Source organism: Tympanuchus pallidicinctus, unplaced genomic scaffold, assembly GCF_026119805.1.
Source record: "Tympanuchus pallidicinctus isolate F22 unplaced genomic scaffold, pur_lepc_1.0 scaffold23, whole genome shotgun sequence".
Taxonomy (NCBI): domain Eukaryota; kingdom Metazoa; phylum Chordata; class Aves; order Galliformes; family Phasianidae; genus Tympanuchus; species Tympanuchus pallidicinctus.
The window spans coordinates 10,059,865-10,084,189 of record NW_026294740.1 but is presented as its reverse complement, the minus strand read 5'-3'; the positions used below and the strand labels follow the sequence as shown (position 1 = coordinate 10,084,189).

The window sequence follows — 24,325 nt, the reverse complement described above, 5'->3', positions numbered from 1 at the left end:
GGCTGGAAAGTAGAGAGCCCTTCAGAGCAAACTGGAGAAAGAAGAATGCCGTAATGAGTGGCAATGTAGGAAGCTAATCAGGAAATGGATTGAGGATCGACAGTGGGTTAGAAAAAACCATCACTCCAAGCTTGAAAAATATGAGGCCAGCCCTTATATCCGCCGTTCCTCCTGCACTGACCTACCTGGCTCCTCACATGTGCTCTCCTCCTCTCACACGTGGCTGTGTGCACAGGCAGAGACCCCTCTCCCTCGACAACCACAGAGGCCACTCTTCCAGAACTGCTTCTCCCATCCTGATTTTTGAGTTATTTGCCATTCTTTTCCACATCAGAAGCAAAACCAGGCACAAGCAGGACTGACATAGGCTTTGTGCTTCTTTGCCCCCACAGAGTCATTAGTCGAGCCCAAGGACTGAAGCTGGTGGTGGAGACACTCATGTCATCCCTGAAGCCCATTGGGAACATTGTGGTCATCTGCTGTGCCTTTTTCATAATCTTTGGGATCCTGGGAGTTCAGGTGAGTCCCTGTATGCCTCTGCACCAAGACAATAAGTGTACAAGCCCTGGCTGATCCCACAGTTGGCTGTTTGTACCGCTGGGCACCCTTCTGAAACCAAAGCTTCCTGGGGAGCTCTTCCTTCTAGCAAGGAAGCACCAGCATTCCCATAATTAGTCAGCCATTAAAAACTCCCTAACGAATACAGCCTAACAGTGGGCAGCCGCGTGCATCGCTAGCAGTAGCTGAAGTAGCAGTGATCAGAGCCACGGAGCAGCGTCAGGTTTGTCTCTTTGTGGCTCCGTCAAGGTCCTGTGCCCATGCTCCAGAAATGCGTGTTGGTTTTGAATCTGTAATTGTGCCATAGTTAATGGCCCAGAATGAGTCAGACCCAAGGGCTTCAGCAGCTCTTGGACCCCCTCAGCAGCACAGTGTGGCTTTTCTAGTACCCTCAAAGCATTTATTTCCGAGGTTCAGTCGTGGCTGTGTGCCTCTTGATGTGTTGAAGCTTTCCTATTGCATGCAGTGGTACGAAAGCCACGATGACCCCCTGAAAGGCACAGAACGGGCTTTCTTCATCGCTTCCCCACCACAAGGACTTCGGCTCCGCCTGCAGCAGGACATAAATCAAACCATTTCTCCACTTTCTTTCTTCCCCTGGCCACACCACAGTAGAGTGAGGCCTGAAGCATGACATGTACTGCCAGCAAACCTCAGCTCAGGGAAACTTAAATCCCATTCCTGTTCAGTCTGTGAGATAACATGGGGACATCTCCCCTCCGCCTTCCTTCTAGGTTTAAAGCAATGGGGAAATAGAAGCTTTCAAGGCTGAAATCGCTGGTGTGTAAACTCCAGAGGGACCCTGACCTGGAGATTCATTCAGATTCTGACAGTTTGTATAACTGAGGGCTTACAGAAGCAGAGATTTCCAAGCCTGATTCCTGCTGGCACTGCTAGCAATATCCTCAGTCCTAGCAATGCAGGAACCCAGGGGAAAAAGTGGGAGAGTTTCCTATTTAATTGATTTCTCATTACCTGAGAAGAAGAGATTGTTTCACACAAATGTTCTGACATAACACTGATTTCTCTCTGAAGTTTACTTGCCCTGTTGCAGCCAGCTTTGGGAAGCAGCTCTGCTTTGCTTTGTTTCAGAATAGCGTCTTATGCAATGTTTTTTACTAATGTGCTGTATAAATAATGAATACGGCATTGGAAATAAACAGAGGAGAGAATTGTGCCATCCATAACCATGGGCAGCTGGATTGGCTCTGTCACAGCTAACTGCCTCCATCCCTTGTGCTGAGGTGATTCAGAAAGCTAAGCACATCCTGTAAAACGGTACAAAACTCAGGCATGGGAAAATTGATGCCAACCAACAAAACCTGCAGTGCACCCTTTGGATTTCCTCCCTACTAATTGTGATGCTTCCCCTGTGACTCGCTGTCTTCTGCTAAATTGTCGTGACTATCGATGTGCTTCAGGGGTAGATGTGAGTAAGGCTGATCTTGTATTCGGGAAGCAAAGTCCTCGGTTAATGCTGATGTGTAATTAGGGGTGAGATGAGGGCCGTACTATTTCTATAAAAAGATGATCCCTCCAAGTTACAGTTGGTTTTCCTGTGTGAAGGAGATCAAAGTACAGCTGATAGAGCTTTATGCGATGGCAGTTCAGACTTGGGAGCTTCTAACGGCGTCTCCTCTTAGCCAGACTGGTTCTGTCGTGGTGCTCATCCACGTGTGGATGGTGATTAATCAGACACGAGCAACAGACTGCCAAACCCTCGGCCTTTCCCTTCTGGCAGTGCTGGAAGCTGGAGCTCCGACTGACGCACCACCAGCAAGCAGCATTCTTACAAATCAGGCTCTGCATTTCCAAACCCATTTAGGAGCTGTGTTACTGCTCCCACCTGACGGGCATTACGGTCCGGCTCCAGGAGAGATTGTATTTATGGACGATATATTAGAGCAGTTGTTTACCTTCCTGCTTAATTAAAACTTTCTGATCTGTGCAAGCTATATCTCCCCTGTCTGCCTTACGCATGATAGTGTTTCTCCACGGGAAGATCAGGGAATACTCTTCTTACATCCAAGACTTTTATGGTTGTGTTGGATGGCGATTACCTTTGTGTGCCTAGAGAACGTCCTGCTGCTGCTGCGGGTTCCTGAAGGAAACCCATGGAGTAATGTGTGGGTTTATCTTGTTTGCTATTATTTCTACTGATATTTATCTACGACGGCAGATCAAAACCCATCAGCATCATTTCTCTGTATACCCAGGTGGTGTTTTAAGGAGCAGGTTGCCAGCTCTCCCCGAAACAGCAGCTTCTGTCAGCAAATAAGCAACCTGGCTGCATGGCTGGCTGCGAGCCCCTCCGTTCCACCAGCATCAATCATGTCTGAAGCAGTCCTCATCCCCTGCCACTGCCTGCAGTTACGTGCAGGGAGGCCGCTGTTCCTCAGGCGTTTGTAGATCAGGAGTTTGCTTCCCAGGAGCTGCATCTCTCCTGCCTTACACCAAAGGAAGGAAGGTCAGGGTCAGGGATCCGGCACCAGGCTGACGCCTCACACGAGGAATATTTTCAGAGCGCAGCGGTACTTGGAGAACAGCATTCAGACCCGAGGCGGAGCGCAGCCAGCCCAGCACACAGCAGAGCCCAGCTGCAGCACCTCGGCTGTCCTGCGGTGTGTCCCTTCTCCCCGGCAGCGGCTCATGGCTGCGCCTCCGAGCGCCGCCTGCGCTCAGCTGGCACGGCCCGGTCACAGCGCATTGCCCGGCGCTGCCAGCGCTGCTCGCTGGGTCACAGAGCCAACCCGCGTGTCCCAGCAACGAGCCTGGCAGCAAAGGGCTGCAGGCAGCTCTCAGGGCGCCGAACCGAAGCTCCAAATGCCCCGTGTGGGTGCCCAGAATGGTGTGAAATGATGCTTTTGCTCATTAGGCACGGATCAGGCAGGCTGCTCAGTCCATAGCCCACATGAATGCGGCGATTTCCCTCGACTCATCTGGCTCCATGGGCTGTGCAGAATTCCCTGTGAGAAATATCCATCCTCTGCTGAGAAATCCTGTGGTCTGAGCCATTACCTTTCCTCTCCTCTTTGTGTGTTTTGCAGCTTTTCAAAGGCAAGTTTTTTATCTGCCAGGGGGAGGACACCAGAAACATCACAAATAAATCGGATTGTGCAGAAGCAAGCTACAAATGGGTCCGGCACAAGTATAATTTTGATAATCTCGGCCAGGTATTAATAGCACGGTAATCTGCTTCTTTGCTCCTTTACCTTCTTGACTTAAAACCTGTGCATTATTATCCCATGGGATTTTCTTACAGGGCACTGCCAGTCACAGTAAATATTCAGTTCACACACAGCATTCTGTCTCTGTAAATCCCAAAGGTGGTGTTTCCAAGCAGCCACACACTTCTTTTCAGAACAGAACAAGCACGTGTGGCTTTGTGGAGTACTTAATTGCTTCACTGCTACATAACAAACCAAATATATCTTGCAGAAGAGCTTGTCTAATAGAGCCGGACACATCCAACCATCTCTGCAACACTGCCTTATTTTAGCTGCATGGTGAGGACTAATTAGCAGGGAGCAATAGAGACCTGGAGGGTGGAAACGAAGCTGCTTTGTGTTCAGCTTTGTGGTTTCCGAATTAGCACTCGTTGCTGAACCATGTTCTGACACTGATGGGTTTTTGCTGCCAGGAGAAACCTTGGGCATCAAAGTGCCCCATTATCAGCCAGCTAATGGCAATCTGCAGACAGGAAAGGGCTAAGAGGAGTAAAGTGTTACAAGTGAAAAATCTCTGCTGCAACTCCTTGCAACTCTTCTCTGTGTTTTTCTAGGCCCTGATGTCTCTCTTCGTGCTGGCCTCCAAGGATGGCTGGGTGGATATCATGTACGACGGCCTGGATGCAGTGGGAGTTGACCAGCAGGTATGAGCTGCAAGGAGCCAGAAATGCGGCTAGAACAAAAGGGCAATGCGTCAGGAGGGAGCACAGCGAGGAGCCCTGGGCTTGAAGCCAGCCTTTTCCCTACAGATTTTGCCACACTGCTGGTGTAATAAGGCCATAGCAGATGAACGGCCCTTGCTGAAGAGAGAAGGTTGGAATTTAGAGCATTTTGGGAGAAAAGAATAGCTCAGCATGGGTCTGGGTTTTCAGTGAGGGCAACGATGGCTGCAGGGGATGCTGCTGGCAGATCAGACGTGGCTCTGAGCGCACTTTGTGATTTGGGACTGCTCTGCTGAACCAGCTCAGAAGGCTGTGGTCACAGGGAGCAGAGTGCACTGCCCTGCCACAGAGGGTCACCCACTGTCCAGATTTCGGATGCAGCAGCTGTAACTATTTGCTCCTTTTGTTCTGAGGTTTCGTTGACATTTGCCTTCCATCCCCTTTGCAGCCAGTCATGAACTACAACCCGTGGATGCTCCTCTACTTTATCTCCTTCCTGCTCATCGTGGCCTTCTTCGTGCTCAACATGTTCGTGGGGGTCGTGGTGGAGAACTTCCACAAGTGTCGGCAGCACCAGGAGGAAGAAGAAGCCAAGAGGAGGGAGGAGAAGAGGCTTCGCCGGCTGGAGAAAAAGAGAAGGAGTAAGGAGAAACAGATGGCTGGTCGGTAGTCTTTCCACATCTTTCTGAGTCCTGCTTGACTTTCCACACAATCCCCTCTCCCTCCCCTCCCTGCCTCGCGTCTGGTGATCATTCTTCTCCTAAAAGCATGTCCAGCTATGAAATTTGCATGAAGGAAGTAGTGTGATTTTAGGCTGAGCAAGGAGACACGGAAGCCTTTTCAATCACTGCGTGATTTGCAGCGACCTTCCCATTGGAGGTTATTTAAATTTGAAAAGTAATGATAACCAGACCTGCAGCCTCTTGGATGGCAGCGCTCAGCGTTACACAAATAGTGACAACTGCAAAGATCCGCAGTGCCGGATGGCACCGTCCATCTTCCAAGTCATGGGCACTGTTGCTGATAACTGGATTCACTATTTGGTTTATTACAGCCTTGTAATGCCACAGTGATGCCACCTGTCCCATTTATCAAGCAGGATTATTTATTGGCATGGTAGCACCACTGCTATTCAAGAGTGTAATAAAATAATGGAGACATCTCGTTCTAGTAATGCTTAAAAACCCCTCAGAGAAACACATATCAAAGCATTTGCTTGAGAAATACAGATTAGAAAACAAAAGCAGTGGAGGAGAGTAACTAAGGAGGCAAAATGGCAGTGATGCAAAGTGAACTGAGCCCCGAGCTCTGTGTGCACACCTGCAGACCTTCTAGAGGAGGCTTTGAAAGGGAAAGGTGCTCAGCCTCCACTCTGTCAGTGGTCTTCTATCTTTGTCTTTGGGTGTTGTTTTGTTTTTTGTTTAATATTTTGGTTCAAGAATTAAGGAATAAGTCAGCCAGGGGCCAAAGTCGAACGTACTCTTCTCACATGGTCTCCTCTGCCCAAAGGTTCCTCCTTGCCCTTTGTGTCCATGGCCTCACTCCTCCCCCCAGTCTGTCTTTGCTTCTCTCTACGTCCCTTCTCACAACTCGATCTTCAACAGACTTCAGTACTGTTTCAGAGACTGTCTGATCAAACACTTGTTCTGAAAGCTGGTGATAAGAAGTCAGTTTTATTTTTTTTTAATGATCTAGGAGCCATTTAATAGCTGTGGCAGGTTGCTCAGCCACGTAGCACAATCATCCTCTCTCAGCCTCTCTCCATTCAGCACTTATGCAGCACTTTCCCTTGTCTTTAGGTCACATAACCTTCCCAGGTTTTGTAACCAAGAGCATTATCATAGCAGCCTCTGGGCATCAGGGTTTGCTTTGTGCCAAGAGCCTGTCTCCCTTGATGCTCAGTGGGAAGATGGAGGCTTCCCTTGGGAGCAGCAGAGAATACTGAATGGGAATTAGTGAGTAACAGCCTGATTGAGCCCATGATGGAGCACCTGGAGAAGGGACGCAGGCAGCCCTGGGAGCACAGCTGAAAACAGTTCACCTGTGTGACCAGAAGGTTCTGCCCCTCTCTGAGCCTCATTTAAGGGCTGGCTGCTACAGAGAAAGGTTCTCTACCTGGAGATCCCTCCTTTTGGAGCATTCAGTGAGCCCTGATGCTTGGGATGGGTAAGCAAATTTTTCTTTCTCACAACAAGTGAGTTGTGACCATCAGCTTTTTTTTTTTCCTTTTTTTTTTAGTGCCAGTTATCTGCAATCCCTTTACCCTGCGAGCACTTCAGGCTGCTCTCAGCTGAGTGCGGTGCAGTGGAAGGAGCTGGTGCTGCCTGGGAGCCTCTTTCGGTCAGCACAATTTCCCAAACGCAATTTCAGGCTGATGGTAGAAAATGCCTTTAAACACCGAATAGAAAGATCCCTGTTTAAAGTCACAGTTCTGGAAGGCAGGCGTAGAAGGAAAATAGATGTTTAGTTACTATTGATGACCTTATTTATAACGCTAGAGGAACTAGTTGATGAGAAGATGTAAGTCTGGGCAGTTTCCTAGTGGGAAGGAATCACAAAATGTTCTTGGAGACACAGTTATTCATTCAGTCCTACGAAATGTCTAATTAAAGAGGCAATAAGAGCTGCTTTATTGAAGATCAAATATTGCTGAGAATTCAATTGCCATAAAAACCTTTAAAGAGCAAAGTCTGAAGCCCTCCAAATCTCTTTGGAACAGTTTTCCCCATTTGCGTTCAGCCAAACGTTGACTTTAAACAACCTTGTCCAGCTTTGCCTTAGGAGCCCACAGATGCCATTGCTTCATCCTGCATGGTGGGAGCTTGCAGGCGATGCCAAGTTAGGGACGGTACCAACAGCTGCATGGGGGCTCCTGGCAGGGCATTCTGAGCGTCCCCCAGTGCCCACACCCGCCCACAGATGTCTGTTTTTCATGCAGCCAGATGTAGCCCATCTAACAGTTGTTTTTCTTCATAGACTTTTCAAACGCACTTCCCCAGTCTGACATCTGCAAAGCAGAGAAGTGTGTGGGACCCCGGTTTGGTGAGGTGTAGGCAATGCAGTGGCCGCTGCCAGGCGCTGGCCCAGCAGGATGTGTGCCCTACCTCAGGTACCCACTCTGTCCTTCAGGACTGCCTCCTCCTCATCACCAAGCCAGGGCGTTCTCTTGGGCTCCCACCACGGGAAAAGCACGGGAGCCCTTCGCTTTTCCCGAGGAGCCCCAGTACCCGAGCTGCCCTCCCTGAGATGCAAGGAGAGGATCCTCCAGGAGATACTGAGCGGAGGCAATGCGGAGCCGCAGGAGCCTCTGACGGGGAAGGGGATCGCTGCGTGTCCTGCCGGATGATTAATGCCGTTTCGTTCTTTTAGATCTAATGCTGGATGATGTGTTAATGGAGAGCACAGCCAGCGCGGTGCCAGGTACTGGGCAGCTGTGGCGTTGTGTCCCGTGAATGGCAGTGCTGTGTAACTAACTCTGGCCGCGCTGCTCGGAGGCATCCCACTAAACCTGTGTGTGGTGCAAGGCTCGGCGCTTCCCTCGCGGCACACGGCTCTCGTTCTGGCTGCAGGTCTGCCGGCCTGCCTCAGGACTCACACTTGCCAACCCTTAATTTATCCAATGGTCATCCTATGTTTTTCAGTCATCTTTTTTTTATTTATTTATTTTTTCTTCTGGCTTTCGTTGAACAATATCAGACTTCTCATAGCTTTTCTTTGTGTTTTTTGTTTTTGTTTTTTTTTTAGTTCAGAGAATAATGACTGGACTGTGAAAAGGATCTTTGATTGTTTACTCTGGCTTTCCAACCGCAGGCTGAGGAGTGTGAGTGATTTGCAGGAGTGTCTCTGAAGGCAGGCAGGACCACGTAGAGGGAGCATTTCGTTCTTTCTCCACCCTTGCTCCACGCAGGGAGGCACAGTACTCAGCAGGATAGGATCCAGGATCTTCCCCACACTGACCTCCAGCAGGGCTGGGAGGAGATGATCTTTAAGGTCCCTTCCAACCCAATCACATGATGCTATGATGTGGGGATTATCTGTAGTTCTACCAAACCTATGAGTTCTTCTCACTGATTGAGAGCTGCTCCGTCCACAGGGCATCTCCTGGGTTAAAAAGAATGAAGATGCTGCCTTGTGCCCTCTGCAGGACTCGGGCCGTGCCCTGCCATAAGTCTGTCTCCTTTTATTGTCAGAAGAAGCTTTGATCAGCCAAGTGTTTTGTTTAATTTGTAGCTCACAAATATTAGCCTGAATAATTAAGGAGGAGCCAATGTAGAAACAAATATAGCTATAATTTTCAACAGAAATAATATCCTGGGAAAACTGTGCTGTTAAAACTCTCACCTGTTAAAAATCCACCCACCTGTCAGACATTGCACAGTGCACGGATTGAGTAACAGCTGCAAGGTGAGGGCTGTTGGCTTTGGGCACTGAGGACAGCTGTGGGGCAGGGGGTCCCACCTTTGTATTTCTGGGGCTGCGGTGGAAGTTACCACAACATGCTTTGATCGATCCCTTCCCGCTGCCGTTCCCGGTGTTTTTATTTCTGTGCCTTCATTCTCCTTGGCAGGCCCTGTTCTTTCTGCGGTGCTGGGCTGCCAGACCTCGCTCAGTGCTGGGGTCCCCCTGTGCGTGGGGCTGCGTTTGTTGTTTGCTTGGTTGTGATGCCTCTTCTGCTCGTGCACAGTTGCATCGAGCCTGGTTTACGTTATTTTATTTTCTTTTTAAGGCATTGAGCTCATTCCAGTCCCCTCCATTATCCCATGCAGACTCAGGCTGTGCTCTGTGTTGCCCTGCGTTGCCTTTCCATTGGGTCTCATCTCAGAGAATGTGGGGCTGCCAGCTGGTCCCCGTGGGGTGGTGGTGGGTGAGGGTTGGTCCTCCCATGGCTCAGGGGATGCTGCAGATGGGAGCCTCAGACCCACACACATGGGTGGCTCCTGAGGGACTGCCTTCCTCTTGGTGTGAAGATAAGATGGAGTGCTGTGTGCTGGTGCTCGCTGGGATGTTACAGTTTTATAGTTTTCCTTTTATTTTCTCATCAGTCTGCATTCTGTCACAACTGGAAACTTCACAGTGGAAATAATTTATTTTCTGTTTTGCTTTTTATTTCTTTTTTTTTTTTTTTTTTAATATAAATCCATTCAGTACAATAAAAGCCAAGTAAAATGCTCTGTATAAATAGAAAAAGCAAAAAGTTCCTTCAGTGCAAACTACTTTTTAACCTAATAATATTCCTGATACAGTTTGTAAATCCAGCTGCGTCACAGGCTCATTGCTCACGGCTTGCTGCTGTCCTCCAGATTTACCCAGACCTGTGAAGGAGTTAATTCCCTTATTAGAGAAGAAGGGAAAAGCCAGAGGAGACTGTAATGAAATTGTCCCACTCTCGTGAATTCCAATTTCCTGTGCCCACACAGCTCTGGCTGCAAAGGCACTTTGGGGAAAGCAGCAATTTCTCTCTTGACAGGGCAATATTGGGAGGCAGCCCTGCGCCAGCGGTGACACCAGCTGTCCTGTAGCCAGGGAGGGCCTGCAGTTATGGGGCTGTCATATCTGCACGGTGCCCCCAGGACAGTCCCCCAGGCCCTTCTGCATCCCACCTCCTGCAGCGGGGCACTGCGGGGCGGGGGGTGCAGCGGGTTCATCAGTAGGCAGTGGGCTGGGGGGGAGAACTGAGGCCAGAGCACAGTGAGATGCTTGGATGTGCCAGGAAGGCTGCAGCATTCTGCTCCCAGCCATTGGCAGGCATTGCCTGTGCTCCTCATCCCATGTGGTGCTGCAGGGAGGAGCAGGGAAACCCTGCTTGGGAAACAGCCTGAGTGGAGGACTCGTAACAGTGATCAGCTGAAGGCTGGTGCTGCTGTGCCAGGCGTCGACCCAACCGCTGCAGCCCTACAGAGCCTGTCTCTGGGGGGGGAGATGCAGGTAGGCTCCCAGGACCACCACGTCCCTCTGCCAGATCACCTTCCTACCTGGGCTAGGAGGAAACTGCTCGGGACCTGCAGCCTGAGCTGCTTGTGTCCAGAGGAGCTCATCTCCAGCTGAGGCAGCTCCCTCGCCCCCGCTCCTGGCCTGCAGCCATGGTGAAGCAGCTTGATTTACATCCTGTTTACCAGCCTGATGTTTCGTAGTGGGCTTTTGCTGTATTTTCCCATTTTCTCTCATTCTGCCCATTCTTTCTTTTGTTCATTTGCTCTCCTCGTTTCTTTAACACCACGTGTGCCGGGAAGCCAGTTAACCTTTCAATGATAACCGAGACTAACCCAGAGCTCTTGTTGTTCTTGACACAGTGTATTGTAACAGTACAGTAATGTGGTGTTGTGTTAGTTGTGAAGTTCACCACCTGGAGTTTAACAGATGTCTGTATTTCCCAAGATGTTGGTATTGTTTAGATCTTTACTGCAATAATTCCAAAGAACACTGTGCAGTAGGGGGCAGGGGCTTTGCACTGGATAATTACGCACCAGTACCACCCGATGGGTGTGCAGAAACGCTCTGCTCCTATAGAAGTGGCACTCAGACGTCAGCAGGAGCTCCCTGCCTCCCTAGGCACAGTGCTGTGTGTCGGGCAGCATGCTGTGGGTGTGCGGCTGGTTCATCACCAGGTGATCTCAGTGCTGCACTGATTTGCATGGCCAGCATGCAGAGCACGGTGCGATGAGCGCTGGTCTGATTTATAAACAGGGTTGACAAATCCCCTCCTCGTGAAGTTAATGGTGAAGGACAAAGTGTTTACCAACAGCGGTTTTCTAAGGCGGCACCCGGAGATGTTGGGCTGTGGAAACCCTGAGGATGTGCTGGGAAAGGCGAGGCAGAGCCTTGGTGCTGCAGGGAGGGGGGAGGTAGACGAGCAATTAGCAACCCTGCTTATAAGGTCACACAGCAGCTCATCCAGGTGCAGATCCCTGCGCAGGGGATGGTTTACAGCCTCTCTCTAAATCCTCTCTCTGTTCTAACGGTGCGGTGCTATTCTGTAGGATTTGGAATTACCTGTCAATCAAAGCTGAAAAAAACAATGAATTCCAGTGTGATTATTCATAAGTAAATCCACTGCAAGAAAAGGCAGAAACCCTGACATTTTTTCTTTTTGAATGTGAATTAGACATAAATGTAGAGAAGTGATCCAATTACGATGGTGTTTCTTACTGAGATGATAAGTTGGTTCATAAAAATAGGTCCTGTTCCTGACTTAATTGTATTCAAACATTTTAGTTAATTTGCTACTCATAACTTAGCATAATGTGATCGAGATATCTTGACTTTATGGAGATTTATGCAGATTCCAAGATATCTGACATAGGCTTATGAGTGAGTCAGCAGCTGCTGCTCTGCTTCTTTATAAGCACTCGGTAGGTGCAGCGTGGAGGCCTTTCCATCAGCATTGTGCTTTAGCTCTCCAGCACAGATCACCTCAAGCACCCAAGCGTTGCAGGGCAGAAAGGGAATGTTAACACTGCCTTCAATGTGACTGCGCTGAGGACATTCCAAACCCCTACAGAATAAAACCTCTCGCTGGTTTGTCTCTCTGCTGCCCGGGCTGTAGGGGAAAAGCCTGTCTCTATGGAAAAACCAAAGCAACTCTGATTTTCAGGATCCTGTTGTGAAGCAGGGAGTGCACAAAGCCATGCAGCCTGTGGCTTTGATTGCAATGCCTCTGACTATTGACAAAGCGAATTCTATTTCCAGGCAAAACTTAATCTTCTAAAATTAGTCTTCCCCGAGGGCAGCTGAAGCCCGGCCTTCACAGCTCCGCTCTGCCCAACTTTCTGCTTGCTGTAATGCATCAGGCTGTACATGAGCAGAAAATATCAAGCCGTGTAATTCTTACAGCTCAACGATTTTCGTAACCGGTTGATCATCTAATTAGTAGAGCAATATCACGCTCTGACATATTCAAGACAGTCCTTTCCACTTCAATCTGCATTATAATGCCTCCTTGAAAATGGTACTGAATGATATACTCAGCCTTGGCATTTCCTCATTAGAGATTAGGTGAGTAAATGAGTTTATCTGTGGGAACATTTGGGGTCTAAGAGCACGTGTCGTTCTGAGGCAGCCTGACCTGGGAATGAGTTGTACAGCGAAATCTGTGCCTCGGTAATCTGGTGTGAAACGGAGAGCCGTTGTTTCCTAACGGCTGAGGCTGACTGATCAGTTTCCCGTGGTATTTTTATGGACCGTTCTTCACGGCTCTGACAGCCCAAGTGTTGAATTTCGTTCTCTCTGCAGTTTACTGCAAAGAACATAATAGGACCAAATTACTTCTCTTTCAAAGCCCACCGCTAACGGAACGCCCTTTATTTCTAAGCCACTGGTACTAAAATCTGTCCCTGGCATCTGACTGCTAATTGGGCTTTTGGATGCTTTGGGGACTTTCTAAGCTCAGCAGCAACAAAAATTGTCGGCTTAATTTAAACTTAATTGAAATTTCCCAATGGTGAGAACACTCCTCAGCACAATGATCCCAGCTCACCTCATCCCTGATGCCGTAAGGCTGAGTATAGCGCATGTCCTGCTGAAGGTGTTTAATGGATGTAAGCTGACAGGAGCCCTGCTGTGCATTAAAGGTGGTAACGTGGCAGCAGAGGGGGAGGGAGGGGAGGAAGACGACAGCATGTTGCTGTAATCAGTCTAGAGTTTGTCAGTGTGGGAGGTGAGGGTGCGTTGGCATGGAGGCACAGAGGAGTGACTCGCCGTGCTCTCGGCTCTCCTCCCGCTGCAGAAGCACAGTGCAAGCCCTACTATTCGGATTACTCCCGCTTCCGCTTCCTGATCCACCAGATGTGCACCAGCCATTACCTGGATTTGTTCATCACCGGCGTCATCGGCCTCAACGTGATCACCATGGCCATGGAGCACTACCAGCAGCCCAAGGTCGGTGTGCTGCGGCTGGTGGACGCGATTCAGGGCGCTTCTGCTCTTTGGTCTGGGGCCCTGCTCACCATGCCCGTCCCTGGGCTGGAGGTGTCCATCCTGACCCTGCCTTCAGGCCGTATCCATCCGTACGGATGGGGCCTGTTGCACCTCTGCCCTCTGGTTAGGTGCGAGGTGACTGCTCTGGCAGTTGGGCTGGGAGAGCATTTGTTTCGTTAGCTACAAAGGATCATTATTAAAACCCTCTGTTTGATTGAATGTTTGCACTAAAAAAAAAAAAAAAAAGGAGAAAAAGGGGAAAACAAATTGCATTTATGAAAGCTTTCTGTTTTGCAAAGTTTCTCCCAAAGTCCCATAGGGCTTAATTTTCACAGGCACTGGGTTCTATGCTGGTCCTTAAAATACATTTTAATGTATTAGTGTGCTCAGTTCTGGGTTTGGGTCATATTCTGGAAATAAAAACAGCCTGTCCTGGGCCATCTTGTGCGTAAGAAGGAGATGGAAATAGGTGCTTTTGCCATATAACTTGTACTTATTTTTATTAGCTACTTTCAGAATGAATAAATACAGCACACAATAGGAGGAAATATTCTCTAAAACTACACAGGGTTTGAATACTTAATGTTTAAAAAAACAAAAACATTAAATACAGGGAAAAATATCCTCCAGCCTATCATAAAGGAGCCAAAAAGTGGAAAGGCACAAGCCCAGTTTATTTCTTCTGTTTGGGTCACCTTCAAACAGCCCCAACAGCTCCTGTGTGATTCAGTGGGTTGGTGATGAGCAATGCTTTTGGCTGCAGAGCCTGCGCTGGAATCTCGTGAGGGCTTTGCATCTCGCTGCCGCTCTGCAGCCATGATTTCTCTTGTATCATAACTGTGCTGGGCAGGTTTTTGTTTTTAATTTTCTTTAGGAAAATCACATCTTGTCTCTCAGCCGCTGGTATGCAGCATCTGCGTAATGACCCTGAGGTTGGTGCGCTGTGGGATGACAGCACAGGGGGCTGAACCATGGCCATAGGACCACTCTGGTCTGCTTGCAGATAATGAGAATGGGTTGATGGTTGGAGCAGATGATCTTGGTGGGACATTTGTCATCCTGCTGAGCCTTTTGTCCTGTTAGGGACTCAGCAGCTCTGCTGGAACACGGTGAAGGCAGGCTTGCTGGCACAGAGCTGGCACCTAACTTCTGTGCTCTGTCCTCACCACAGGTTCTCGACGAAGCCCTGAAGATTTGCAATTACATCTTCACCGTTATCTTTGTCCTGGAGTCTGTTTCCAAGCTCATTGCCTTTGGGTTCCGTCGCTTCTTCCAAGACAGGTAACACAGGCTGCAGCTTGGCTGCCTGGGGGCTGCAGGACACAGCTGCCCAAGGTCGGGGTTTTAGAGCCCAGTGACCCTCTTGGTGCTGGCCGTGTAACACGAGGGAAAGCTTCTCGGTGTGGTGGTTGCAACTGGGCTGGGGTGGGGGCTGGAGAGAGGAGTGTGCATGAGGAAGTGTGTGACGTGCATCCATGTGGTGGGCAGACAAACAGACAGCAAGGCAGTGCTGGGCAGCAGATCTCCTCCTGACACCAGCAGCGTGCCTGCAGAACCAGGAGGGCCGGGTGAATGAGAACAGATTGTCCTGAGAGAGAAAATCTGCTCCTGAGCAGAAACCGAGGAGGGAAAGGACCTCTTTTCACACAGATGCTGAGCAGCGTACAGAATAACATCTTTCTCAGATTTCCCCTCTCGTAACCCCTCAGGGCTTGTTTTACACCCAGAGCAGGTCATGCTACAAGGACTGGCTGCTCCTCCCAGCAAGCCCACATTGAGCCCCGTGTGCTGCAAAGCAGGGGCCATCAGCAGCTCCAGCATCACCCCTCAGTTCCACAGCCTCTGGGTGCAGAACTGCTTTGTTTCTCACTCCCTTCAGCCAAGAGCATCGTTGGCCATTGGCTGATTTTATAACAAGCTGTGTTAATTATAATGATTTCATAACGTAACTGCTTTTGTATAATACCCTAGAAAAATGCTCAGATTCATTTGAGTGTGAGAACCATTGAAATGCCTGGAATTCGTGTGAAACAAGCTGCCTCCTGTTGCCAGCTTCTTAGTAGATGTTAAACTTCATTTTGTGTTGTCTCCAGATGGAATCAATTAGATCTGGCAATTGTGCTGCTGTCTATCATGGGTATCACTTTGGAAGAGATTGAGGTGAATGCTTCGCTCCCAATTAACCCCACTATTATCCGAATCATGAGGGTTCTCAGGATTGCTCGAGGTGAGACAAATTAAGCAGAATTTGCTTGTATTGAGGTGCAGGGTCCCCTCCAGGAGAGAGTTAAGTGTTGGGAAACAGTGGTGGGGCACATCCTCATCACAGTGTGCATAGCTCTGGCATCAGCACTCTGTAAACAAATAACAGAACAATGGAGGAAAATAGTTGAGAGGAGCCAAAGAGCTGAGCCGACTGACCGTGTGTTTCTATCTTAAGGGAACTTGAAGCTGGAAGCTTAGAACTAAAAGACAAATAGCTGTGGTTGTAACTCCCAGAGATGTACCTGGGAAACCATGCCAGTCAAATGAAAGTCGTCTCTAACAGGGATTGCAGAACATCAGCCTGAGTGCATTGGCTTTAAAAGACAAGCATCTAATAAATTTAATTTCCCGTGAGACTTTACATCTCTCCACACTGTGACAAAACATGCCTTGTCACCGTGCATCCATCTGTCCTTCCGCACTGCAACAGCATGTACTGGGCTGGGAAGGCAGCTCCTTTAGGGCCGGAGCTTTCCCAGCAGAACTTCGTGGGTCCAAATGACAGAAATGCAAAATGTGAGTGCTCAGGCTCTAAATAAAGTACTGCCAGGCTCTCCTGAAGGGCACTGTTGTGCTCTGAGGCATAATTGCTGTGATTGCAGCCCTCTTCTAAGCGAAGAGGGAACTGGGAAGAAATGAGATGCTGCTGTGTCTCAAGGGGTGGGGGAAAATGTGTTTTTCCTGTGCATTGGATCCCTTTCAGAATTAAAAATACATACGCTTTCCAACTGGGTATGCAGCCTCCTGGAAGAGATGTGATTCACTGAGGTTCTGATTTACACATTTGCAAGTGGGCAGCCTATGGAAGTGGGAAAGTGGCCCCAGAGCTGGGAAACAGCTGCTCACAACGCAGGGAAAGAAAAGAGGGGGGAGAAGAGGGGTGCGGTGGTGAAGTGGGGGGAATGATGCTCTCTGTCATCTCTTTTGCTGGGTTTAAACCCACTGGGAACAAACCTGGTGTGCACAGTGCTGTGAGAGGCACCAAAGAGCACCGCTCCTCCCAGCCAGAAGCTTTAAAGCAGAGTTGGAAGGGAAGCTGCCTTTTACTCTTAACCTCATTGTTTGGCTCACTTGCCGGAGCCAACACTGTGGCCCTGTGCTCCCGCTGGGTGCCAGAGTGCCATCCCAGGGAGAGGGGAGAGGAAGGCCGGGCAGAACGGCGGTGCTTCCCCAGCTCTCAGGATGGGTGATGCTGCAGGGCACAGGATTTCAGCAGTATCCAAGCAACCAGGAGCGGTGTCAAAGGGCAGGAGCTGTAGTGGCTAGCAGAGAACACTTGCCATCATTTCACGTTTCTCCTCCTGCAACCCTGTGAGAGGGATGGGGTTTGCTGCCCCGTACCAATGCTGCTGTCACCATATCGTGCCTGTGTTTTCCGCAGTGCTGAAGCTGCTGAAGATGGCTGTAGGGATGAGGGCTCTGCTGGACACTGTGATGCAAGCGCTGCCCCAGGTAACCCCCTGCCTCAGCACCGCCTCCTCCGGCCCACGGCTGTGTTTGTTGCAGAGGAATGCTAATCATTTTATCTCTGCTGTCATTAGATAATCACATTTCCCTTCCGAAGCACAGTCTGAGATACAGTCCTCACATTGAGGTCATTTTCCCCCTGAAGCAATTTAAGTTTTGGATTAAAGAATACAGCAAGAAACAGGTCTGGAACAAAAAAATCAATGAATGTTCTTTTTTTGTGTTTTTTTTCCCCCCGTTTCTTTTTCTCTTTCCAGGTGGGGAATCTGGGTCTTCTCTTCATGTTGTTGTTTTTCATATTTGCAGCTCTTGGAGTGGAGCTCTTTGGCGACCTGGGTGAGTGCAGCCCTGCCCCGTGCCGGCTGGGCGCTGGTGAGCGGCGTCTCATTGCTGTGTTTGTCCTGCAGAGTGCGATGACACACACCCCTGTGAGGGGCTGGGCCGACACGCCACCTTCCGCAACTTCGGGATGGCCTTCCTCACCCTGTTCCGCGTCTCCACCGGGGACAACTGGAACGGGATAATGAAGGTGAGGGGCCCCCAAAGCGTAGAATCACAGAATCGGTTGGGTTGGAAGAGCCCTCTATGGCCATCCGCCCCACTGCCCCACCGACCGCATCCCTCAGTGCCACATCTTGTGGTGCTCAGCAGCCCCGGGGCACGACCCCGCTTCTGTGCAGCTGTGCCACTGCATCCTTGCTATCTAGGAGAAGGAATTGTTCCTGATGCCCAACCTGAGCCCCCCGGCGCACTGTGAGGCCGCTACCTCTTATTCTGCCAAATGACTGGTGGCATTGGTCCACGTGCCACAGCTAGCTGCTCCAACTGTGCCCTGTCTCCTCCTGCCCAGCACTGTGAGGTTGGCCTGGAGGTGGGCCAATGCTGCAGCCTTCTGCATGCTCTGTATATTCCTTTTTCTAGAGAGAACCGCATGAAAACAGAGGGGAAAAAATAAAGGGACGCCTCTCTGAAGTTATATGAGTTCATTCCAGTTAGGCCTGTTGGTTCAGCTTTGTGTTTCCTTAAAAGCCCGCAGTTGCAATTGTTGGTGTTCCTTTGTTGTGGCTTCGTGGGTTTTTAAAATTCTACTTATTTATTTATTTATTTATTCATTTACTTTCTGGGAAAACTCCTGTTTCTGGGAGTGAACCTCTCCTTGTGGACAGCCGTAAAGCCGTGCCGTTGTGAAAGCTGCCTTGTGCACACAGGGCCAGCTGGTCGCAGTGCATCGTCCCCCTGTGAACATGGGGAGCGGTGTCTGCAGGGCGGCTGGTGGACGGCAGTGCGCCCTGCTGTGCCTGGGAGCTGTGCACCGCGCTGCCGTGTTTGGTCTTCAGCGTTGCAGAATGGGCTTTGTGAATCGAGGCGCTGGAACTGTGCTGGCAGCCCAGAGCCTCCTCACAGCCCTCAGTCTTATTCTCCTGTTTTCAGGACACCCTGCGAGACTGCGACCAGGAATCCACCTGCTACAACACCGTCATCTCGCCCATCTACTTCGTCTCCTTCGTGCTGACGGCCCAGTTTGTCCTGGTGAATGTGGTGATAGCCGTGCTCATGAAGCACCTGGAGGAGAGCAACAAGGAGGCTAAAGAGGAGGCAGAGCTCGAGGCAGAACTGGAGATGGAGATGAAGACCATCAGCCCTGGCCAGCACAGCCCCTCAGACATCTTCACGTGGATGGGCGGCGTTGGTGGCGAGAGGCCCGAGAGCCCCCGTGGATGCCCCCATCCCCTGCAAATCAAGGTGGATTCTCAACTCTCGTTAGTTTACCCTATGGTGAGAAGCTTGGCCGGGGGGTGTGGAGGGGCTGCCTTGTGTTTCTGCTGGGGGAAGACGTGCACGAGGGGTAGTGAGGGAGCAGGGGTGCCATGCTCCGAGGTTTGCGTTCCTCTCTGCTCTGTGGGGCACCCCAGGAGGAAGCACGGGGCAGGGCTGCAGCCCACCATGGTGCACAGAGCTTTGCAGTTTGTTCTGGAGATGTGCCTGAGCTGCCCCGTCCAGAGCTAAACTCCAAATTAGCTCTAATGCAGAGTCTGGGCTCGGCCCTTTGTGAGAGCAAAATTACGAGCATAATAAGTTTGCTTTTCTAATGCCGGCCACGAACCGCAACATAAAAGGGGAATGGAACTTGGCTAATCTTTGCTTAAGTATTAAATTTGTTTTATAGAATCTCAATTGAAAAGCCACCCCCATGATTGAGCTCATGAAAAAACGCTGTTAACAGTGGGATAATCCAGGGCTCAGCAGAGCTGGAGGCAGCGGGCAGCAGAGCAGGCTCCCAGCCCTGCGTCTGCATGGAGCTCAGTGTGAGGGATGGGGAGGTGAGGTCATGGCCCAGACGTGTCCCCTGGGAGGGAGCGGTGCTGGAATTATGCAAGAACATTGCTCCAGCCCTTTTTTTAGTCTTAGCTGATGGTGGATCGGGTTAAACCCTACACAGAGCTCATTAGCTTTTATTACATCATGATTTCACAACAGCGTATCTTGACCTCTGCCTGGGTGGACTAATGAGTATTTTAATGCATGAAAAATTCATTTATGATCTTTAGTCCAAGAGTGAGAAGAGTAAATCTCTGCTTAAGCTTTGTTTCAGTTTCTAAGCTACCGGCAGTTTCTGGTTCCATTAGGAGTCACTGCTGTCAGAGATGGAGTCCAGAGCTGCTCCTTGGCACACGAAAAGGAGTTCAGGGCAATATGGGGAAATCCAGACTCATTATATTCTCGAGGAAGAAATAACATGCCCCAACTGCTGCTGTGCACGTTGAGCAGAGCGCTGGCAAACCATCCTCAGCTCTATTGCTGTGCAGCAGTCCTTGCACTGGCAGAAAGGGAAACTGCAGAGCAGCAGGAGAACTCGCTGAGGGTGCTGTCAGCCATTGAAGCTGTCCTTCTGAGTGTGGCTTATTCTGGTCAACATCTCTGGAGCATCTCTCTTGCTCTTTCACCCAAACAGAGCATTCGTAAACCTCTGGGAGATTTCACTCCAATTATTTATTGTGCCAGCCAAACTCTTCAGGAAAAATCTGATGCCTGAGCACGGCAGCAGAGGAATGCAATTCCCAGGACGTGACCCTGCAAGGACTGTGGTCAGCATGCTCTTTTGCTTGCCTCGTCCCTGGGATTTTTGCACTGTGTGCTGACTGTAACGGCAGTCCTCATTGCGCTGTGCACACCAGGCATTCGTACATGGGAAGTTCAGCCCTCAGATTGCTGCCACGCTGCCTGTGAAAGCTGGGTCTGTGCCCTGTGATGCTCCCGCTGTCTGTGCTGAGGCAGAAGGTGGCCAGGACTGTGGGAGGCCTCAGCCCACTTGGGTTGGCGTGTGGCTGTGCTGGGCATCAGCAGTTGTTGTGGGCAGGATGCTCAGTACCTCCTCGAGTCGGGTTATTTTAATCTGCGTCACTGAGGCGTTAAACAAGAGGTTCTCTTTGCTCAAAACGTGCTCTTGGGGCACACAGACCTCAGAGCAGGAGAGCAGAACCCTGCAGCTCCCATCCCAGCTCTGCGCTGCCCGCGGGGTCGGAGAAAAGCTGCCGCTGCTCACTGCGATATTACTGCACTGTTCTCTCTGCCGCACATTGCTCGTCCTGTTGTTTGTTACTGCTATTCTCCATTAATGTTTGTCTTTTTTCTTCTTTCCCTTCTATCCTGTTTTCTTTTTTTTCTCTCCCTTTTACTCGTTTGGGTTTTCCACACTGTCCTTTTTTCTCTCTGTCTCCGTCCCTCTCTTTGCTCGGCCCTTCCCTTCTGCATGCACACACCCCTCCTAGGAAAGGCACTTGTTTGATACCATATCCCTGCTGATCCAGGAGTCTCTGGAAGGAGAGCTGAAGCTGATGGACAACCTGTCAGGCTCTGTGTGCCATCACTATGCCCTCCCTGCTCCCGAGTATTACAACTCTGAGAACCAGGTTAATATTCCTTTCCTGCAAAGTCTCCATCCAAACTCAATTTCACTGAGACCTTTAATAGAGAGTCAGAGTTCTTTGCTTCGTGTAATGCAGTCACAGGGGTTTTGAAGGATCGTTCTGTGGGCGTTGAGGTAATATCTGATTTTATGAAGCTGTATATACCAGTGCGAGAGGAGAATCACAAGCTTTGAGTTTCTGTCTCCAGTGCAGAGAGAAGCTTTTCATTGTATGTACTGCTCATGAGTGTTGTAAGGAGAATGCAGCATCCTCCGGTGGGGTTCTTGTGTTGGCTTCTTGCTCCCACCCGGAGCTGGGAGGACGGTGTGAGCTGATCCAGAGGAGAGCCTGAGCAGGGGGGGATCAGGAAGTGATCTCTGCATTTCACTCCTACTGACAGGAGTCAGTAAAATCCAGTTTTGAATGCTTTTCCTAAAGAGGCTTCTTGCAAGTGGGTCAGTGTGAATGAGATCCTCATCTCTGATCTGCGCTGAGCTCAGAGGCGAGGCAGCCCCTAATGATGTCCTCAGGCAGCAGCGTGCTCCAGCACTTTCTCGAACAGGAGCTGTAGTACTCATTTAAAATTAGTTCATTTACTTAGAATAAAAACCCTTCTTTTCCAAGCACACTATTCTCCTGAGCAAATATTTCCCCTCGCTTACAGCAGTAGCCATAACAGCAATTCAAACATGCCTTTTTCTGCATTTGGAATTGAGCAAATTCCTTATTTCTCCATTTCGTTCTGGCTCCAAATAGCAGAATTTTCCTTGCTAAATCGCTGTGCTTATTTACGAGCTCCCAGCGCTCGAAATTATCCACCTTGGAGGTTCATTAGGGACAAGTGTTGGTAAGGAGCAGAGCTGCGTCCCTCGGAGCTGTGCTGGGTGGCTCAGGCTGGCAGGCAGGGCAGCACGGCGCTCATCAGAGCTGCTTGGGAAGCTGCTGTCAAACTGCACTCGCAGGAAGTGCTGCTGCAGCAAAAACAGGCTCCTGTTTGACGTTTTTATGTAATGAAAAAATATAGCGCTCTGCTTTGCAATGACTTCTCCTTTGAAAATTTAAGCTAGATTTGTATTTTTTTTCTTGCTGCAATTAACAAACCTATAAATCATTTGGATATTTCCAACCAAATGTTTTGACTGCCTCAAACCCAATTCTGGGAGATGGGGGGCTGTTTTGTTTACCTTTTGGCTTTCCTGCTCGCAGCATTTGTCACGTTCTCAGGGCAGTCAGGAACACGGAGCGGCACTGAAAGCAGCCTGGTGTGCACAGCTCCCTCCTGCCAACCCCAGTGCCCACTGCCATCCCCATTTGGGATCACCATCCCTGTGCTGCCTCTTTGGGCCCCCGTGGGAAGTCAGGAGGAACTGCAGAGCGTCTCCCATGCGTTGCCCATGGGCATCCCATGGAGCTCTGGGGAGAGGCTTATTGCAGCCACTCACAGTTTGTTTATCACCAGCTTTATTTCAGCCCACCGATGTCAATTTCTTTGGAGCGAGAGAGTCCAGCCCTGGGATAACTCAAGAGCAGCCAATCTGGGCCTCTGTGCTTTCTGCTGGAAGCACAGTGCTGTTGAAAGACTTCTCAAATATAGAGGGTAGGGGAAAGCAATGCTCAGGGATAGCTGGGAAACAGAAGGAATTTGCTGGGATGCCCATGACAGTGTGCGGGTGTCTGAGCAGCAGGCGACCCGTGGCAGGAGGCACAGGGACTGCAAACAGACCCAGCACAGGGATGTTCTCTCCCCAGAGCACAGCGAGGGCAGCCCCTGCACCCCTCACAGGACACTGCATGGAGGGCAGGAGGTGGCACAGCCTCTTGTGCCCGACCCTAATTGGGAGGGCGGATGGCACCCATAGGAAGGTAATGTTGCTTTTGCCACTTCAATTAGGCAGGAGAACACCAGCACGCAATGCTAGCATTAGTGTATGCCTTTAAACTCCCTCACAACTCCTTGGTAAGCATTTCAGTACAAATGTTCCACTTTTCTTGTCATTTCTTTGTTATATTCCGTTTCTTTAATGTTCTGTCCATGTAACAATGTGTATGATGTAGCTGCTCCCACCGCAGGGATATTGCTTTAGTGTTTAGAAGTGTTTAGATTATGATACTTTTTTCTCTGAAGATTTGTGTCCTGGTTTCTTATGCTTAATCATCTCTCCCTTCAGATCCCTCTAGCTGAGATGGAGGCTCTGTCTCTGACGTCAGATATTCTCTCTGAAAAGTCCTGGTCCTTAGCTCTGACGGATGACTCTTTTCCTGATGACACTAACACACTCTTACTTAATGCTCTGGAAAGCAATGTACATACACTGGTCGCTGTACGTTCTGATGTTTGCAGGGTTTTAAATACTGCGTTCTCCTACACCTGCCTAATGGCATTCGTAGTCCCTGCCCGTGTGCCAGTAGCACCAGCCTTCCCCCGGGCAGGACACTGTCCTTAATGCCATTAGGACGTGGGCTATTACCACTCTTGAGGTAATATGATGGCCACAGAGTTGGCTCCTCATGAGGAACAACCGTTTTTCTTTACTTTTTTTCCCTTGGCGTCATCTGTAAAACAAAGTGTTTTCTGCAAGTAAAACAAATAGTCAAAAAAATGCATTGGAAAGCGTCAAGGATGAAATTTCCTCTCCATGTGAAACCAATCAGTGATGCTGTGTGGAGGAGACGCCCACAAGCTGATGATGCCCGTGTCCTCTGCAGAGGGATGGGCTGCAGCCCGTGGCCTTGTGAGAGGTCCTCATCTCAGCCAACAGCAGCACCGTGGGCTCAGTGCCTGATTGCAGCCAGTTTGTGTCGCAGATACCAGATGGGGATCTCTGAGATGCTGCTGCTTTGGTGGTAGCATCATCTCACTGAGAAAGAGAGAGAGCTGGGATGGCTCTGTGCCTTCCTGAATGAAACAACCAGTATTTTGAACCCTGCCTTAACCATCTCCTCTTTGAAACATGAGACATTTTTAGCTGTGTAGCAGTCCAGTGCTTTTTTCTGCTGTACAGCAGCTCCTCTTCCAACATTTTTGGGCCATTCTTGTTTTCCTTGTTGTTGTTCGTGTAGCTGCCGTTGGATGTTTGTGTCGTCGATAATTTCTCTGCCATTCTAGCTGGTTGTCATCCTAATTAGTACTTCTTTGGGAAACGCCTCCAAAACCGTGACGATATTTCCCATCATGCTTCATGGCATCACGTGCAAAAGACTTTGTAAGTTGCATTTGTGTGCGGCACTTTGTTTGGAGAAGCTGAGAGAAGCATTTGGTGAGGCTCAGCCAAACAGCTGGCAGCAGGAGGGGCTCGGGGACGCAGCCTGGAGGTGCCTGTCCTCA

At 49.8% G+C, this 24,325-nt stretch overlaps 1 protein-coding gene across 11 annotated transcripts in view; it reads left to right on the top strand.

Annotated features, from left to right (window-relative positions):
- CACNA1G (calcium voltage-gated channel subunit alpha1 G) overlaps positions 1-24,325 on the top strand; it is a 107,581-nt gene that overhangs the window by 71,172 nt on the left and 12,084 nt on the right. For 2 of the 11 annotated variants that reach the window (XM_052688060.1, XM_052688054.1), the window contains 12 exons: positions 393-519; positions 3,606-3,731; positions 4,340-4,429; positions 4,896-5,088; positions 7,817-7,867; positions 13,170-13,321; positions 14,532-14,641; positions 15,454-15,587; positions 17,007-17,077; positions 17,350-17,428; positions 17,500-17,621; positions 18,524-18,868. In XM_052688060.1, the coding sequence (XP_052544020.1) occupies positions 393-519; positions 3,606-3,731; positions 4,340-4,429; positions 4,896-5,088; positions 7,817-7,867; positions 13,170-13,321; positions 14,532-14,641; positions 15,454-15,587; positions 17,007-17,077; positions 17,350-17,428; positions 17,500-17,621; positions 18,524-18,868 (1,600 nt within the window). Of the gene's footprint in view, positions 1-392; positions 520-3,605; positions 3,732-4,339; positions 4,430-4,895; positions 5,110-7,816; positions 7,868-13,169; positions 13,322-14,531; positions 14,642-15,453; positions 15,588-17,006; positions 17,078-17,349; positions 17,429-17,499; positions 17,622-18,523; positions 18,869-20,862; positions 21,004-23,168; positions 23,304-24,325 lie in introns of all 11 variants that reach the window. The other 9 variants (XM_052688058.1, XM_052688053.1, XM_052688064.1 and 6 more) reach the window with 6 other exon arrangements.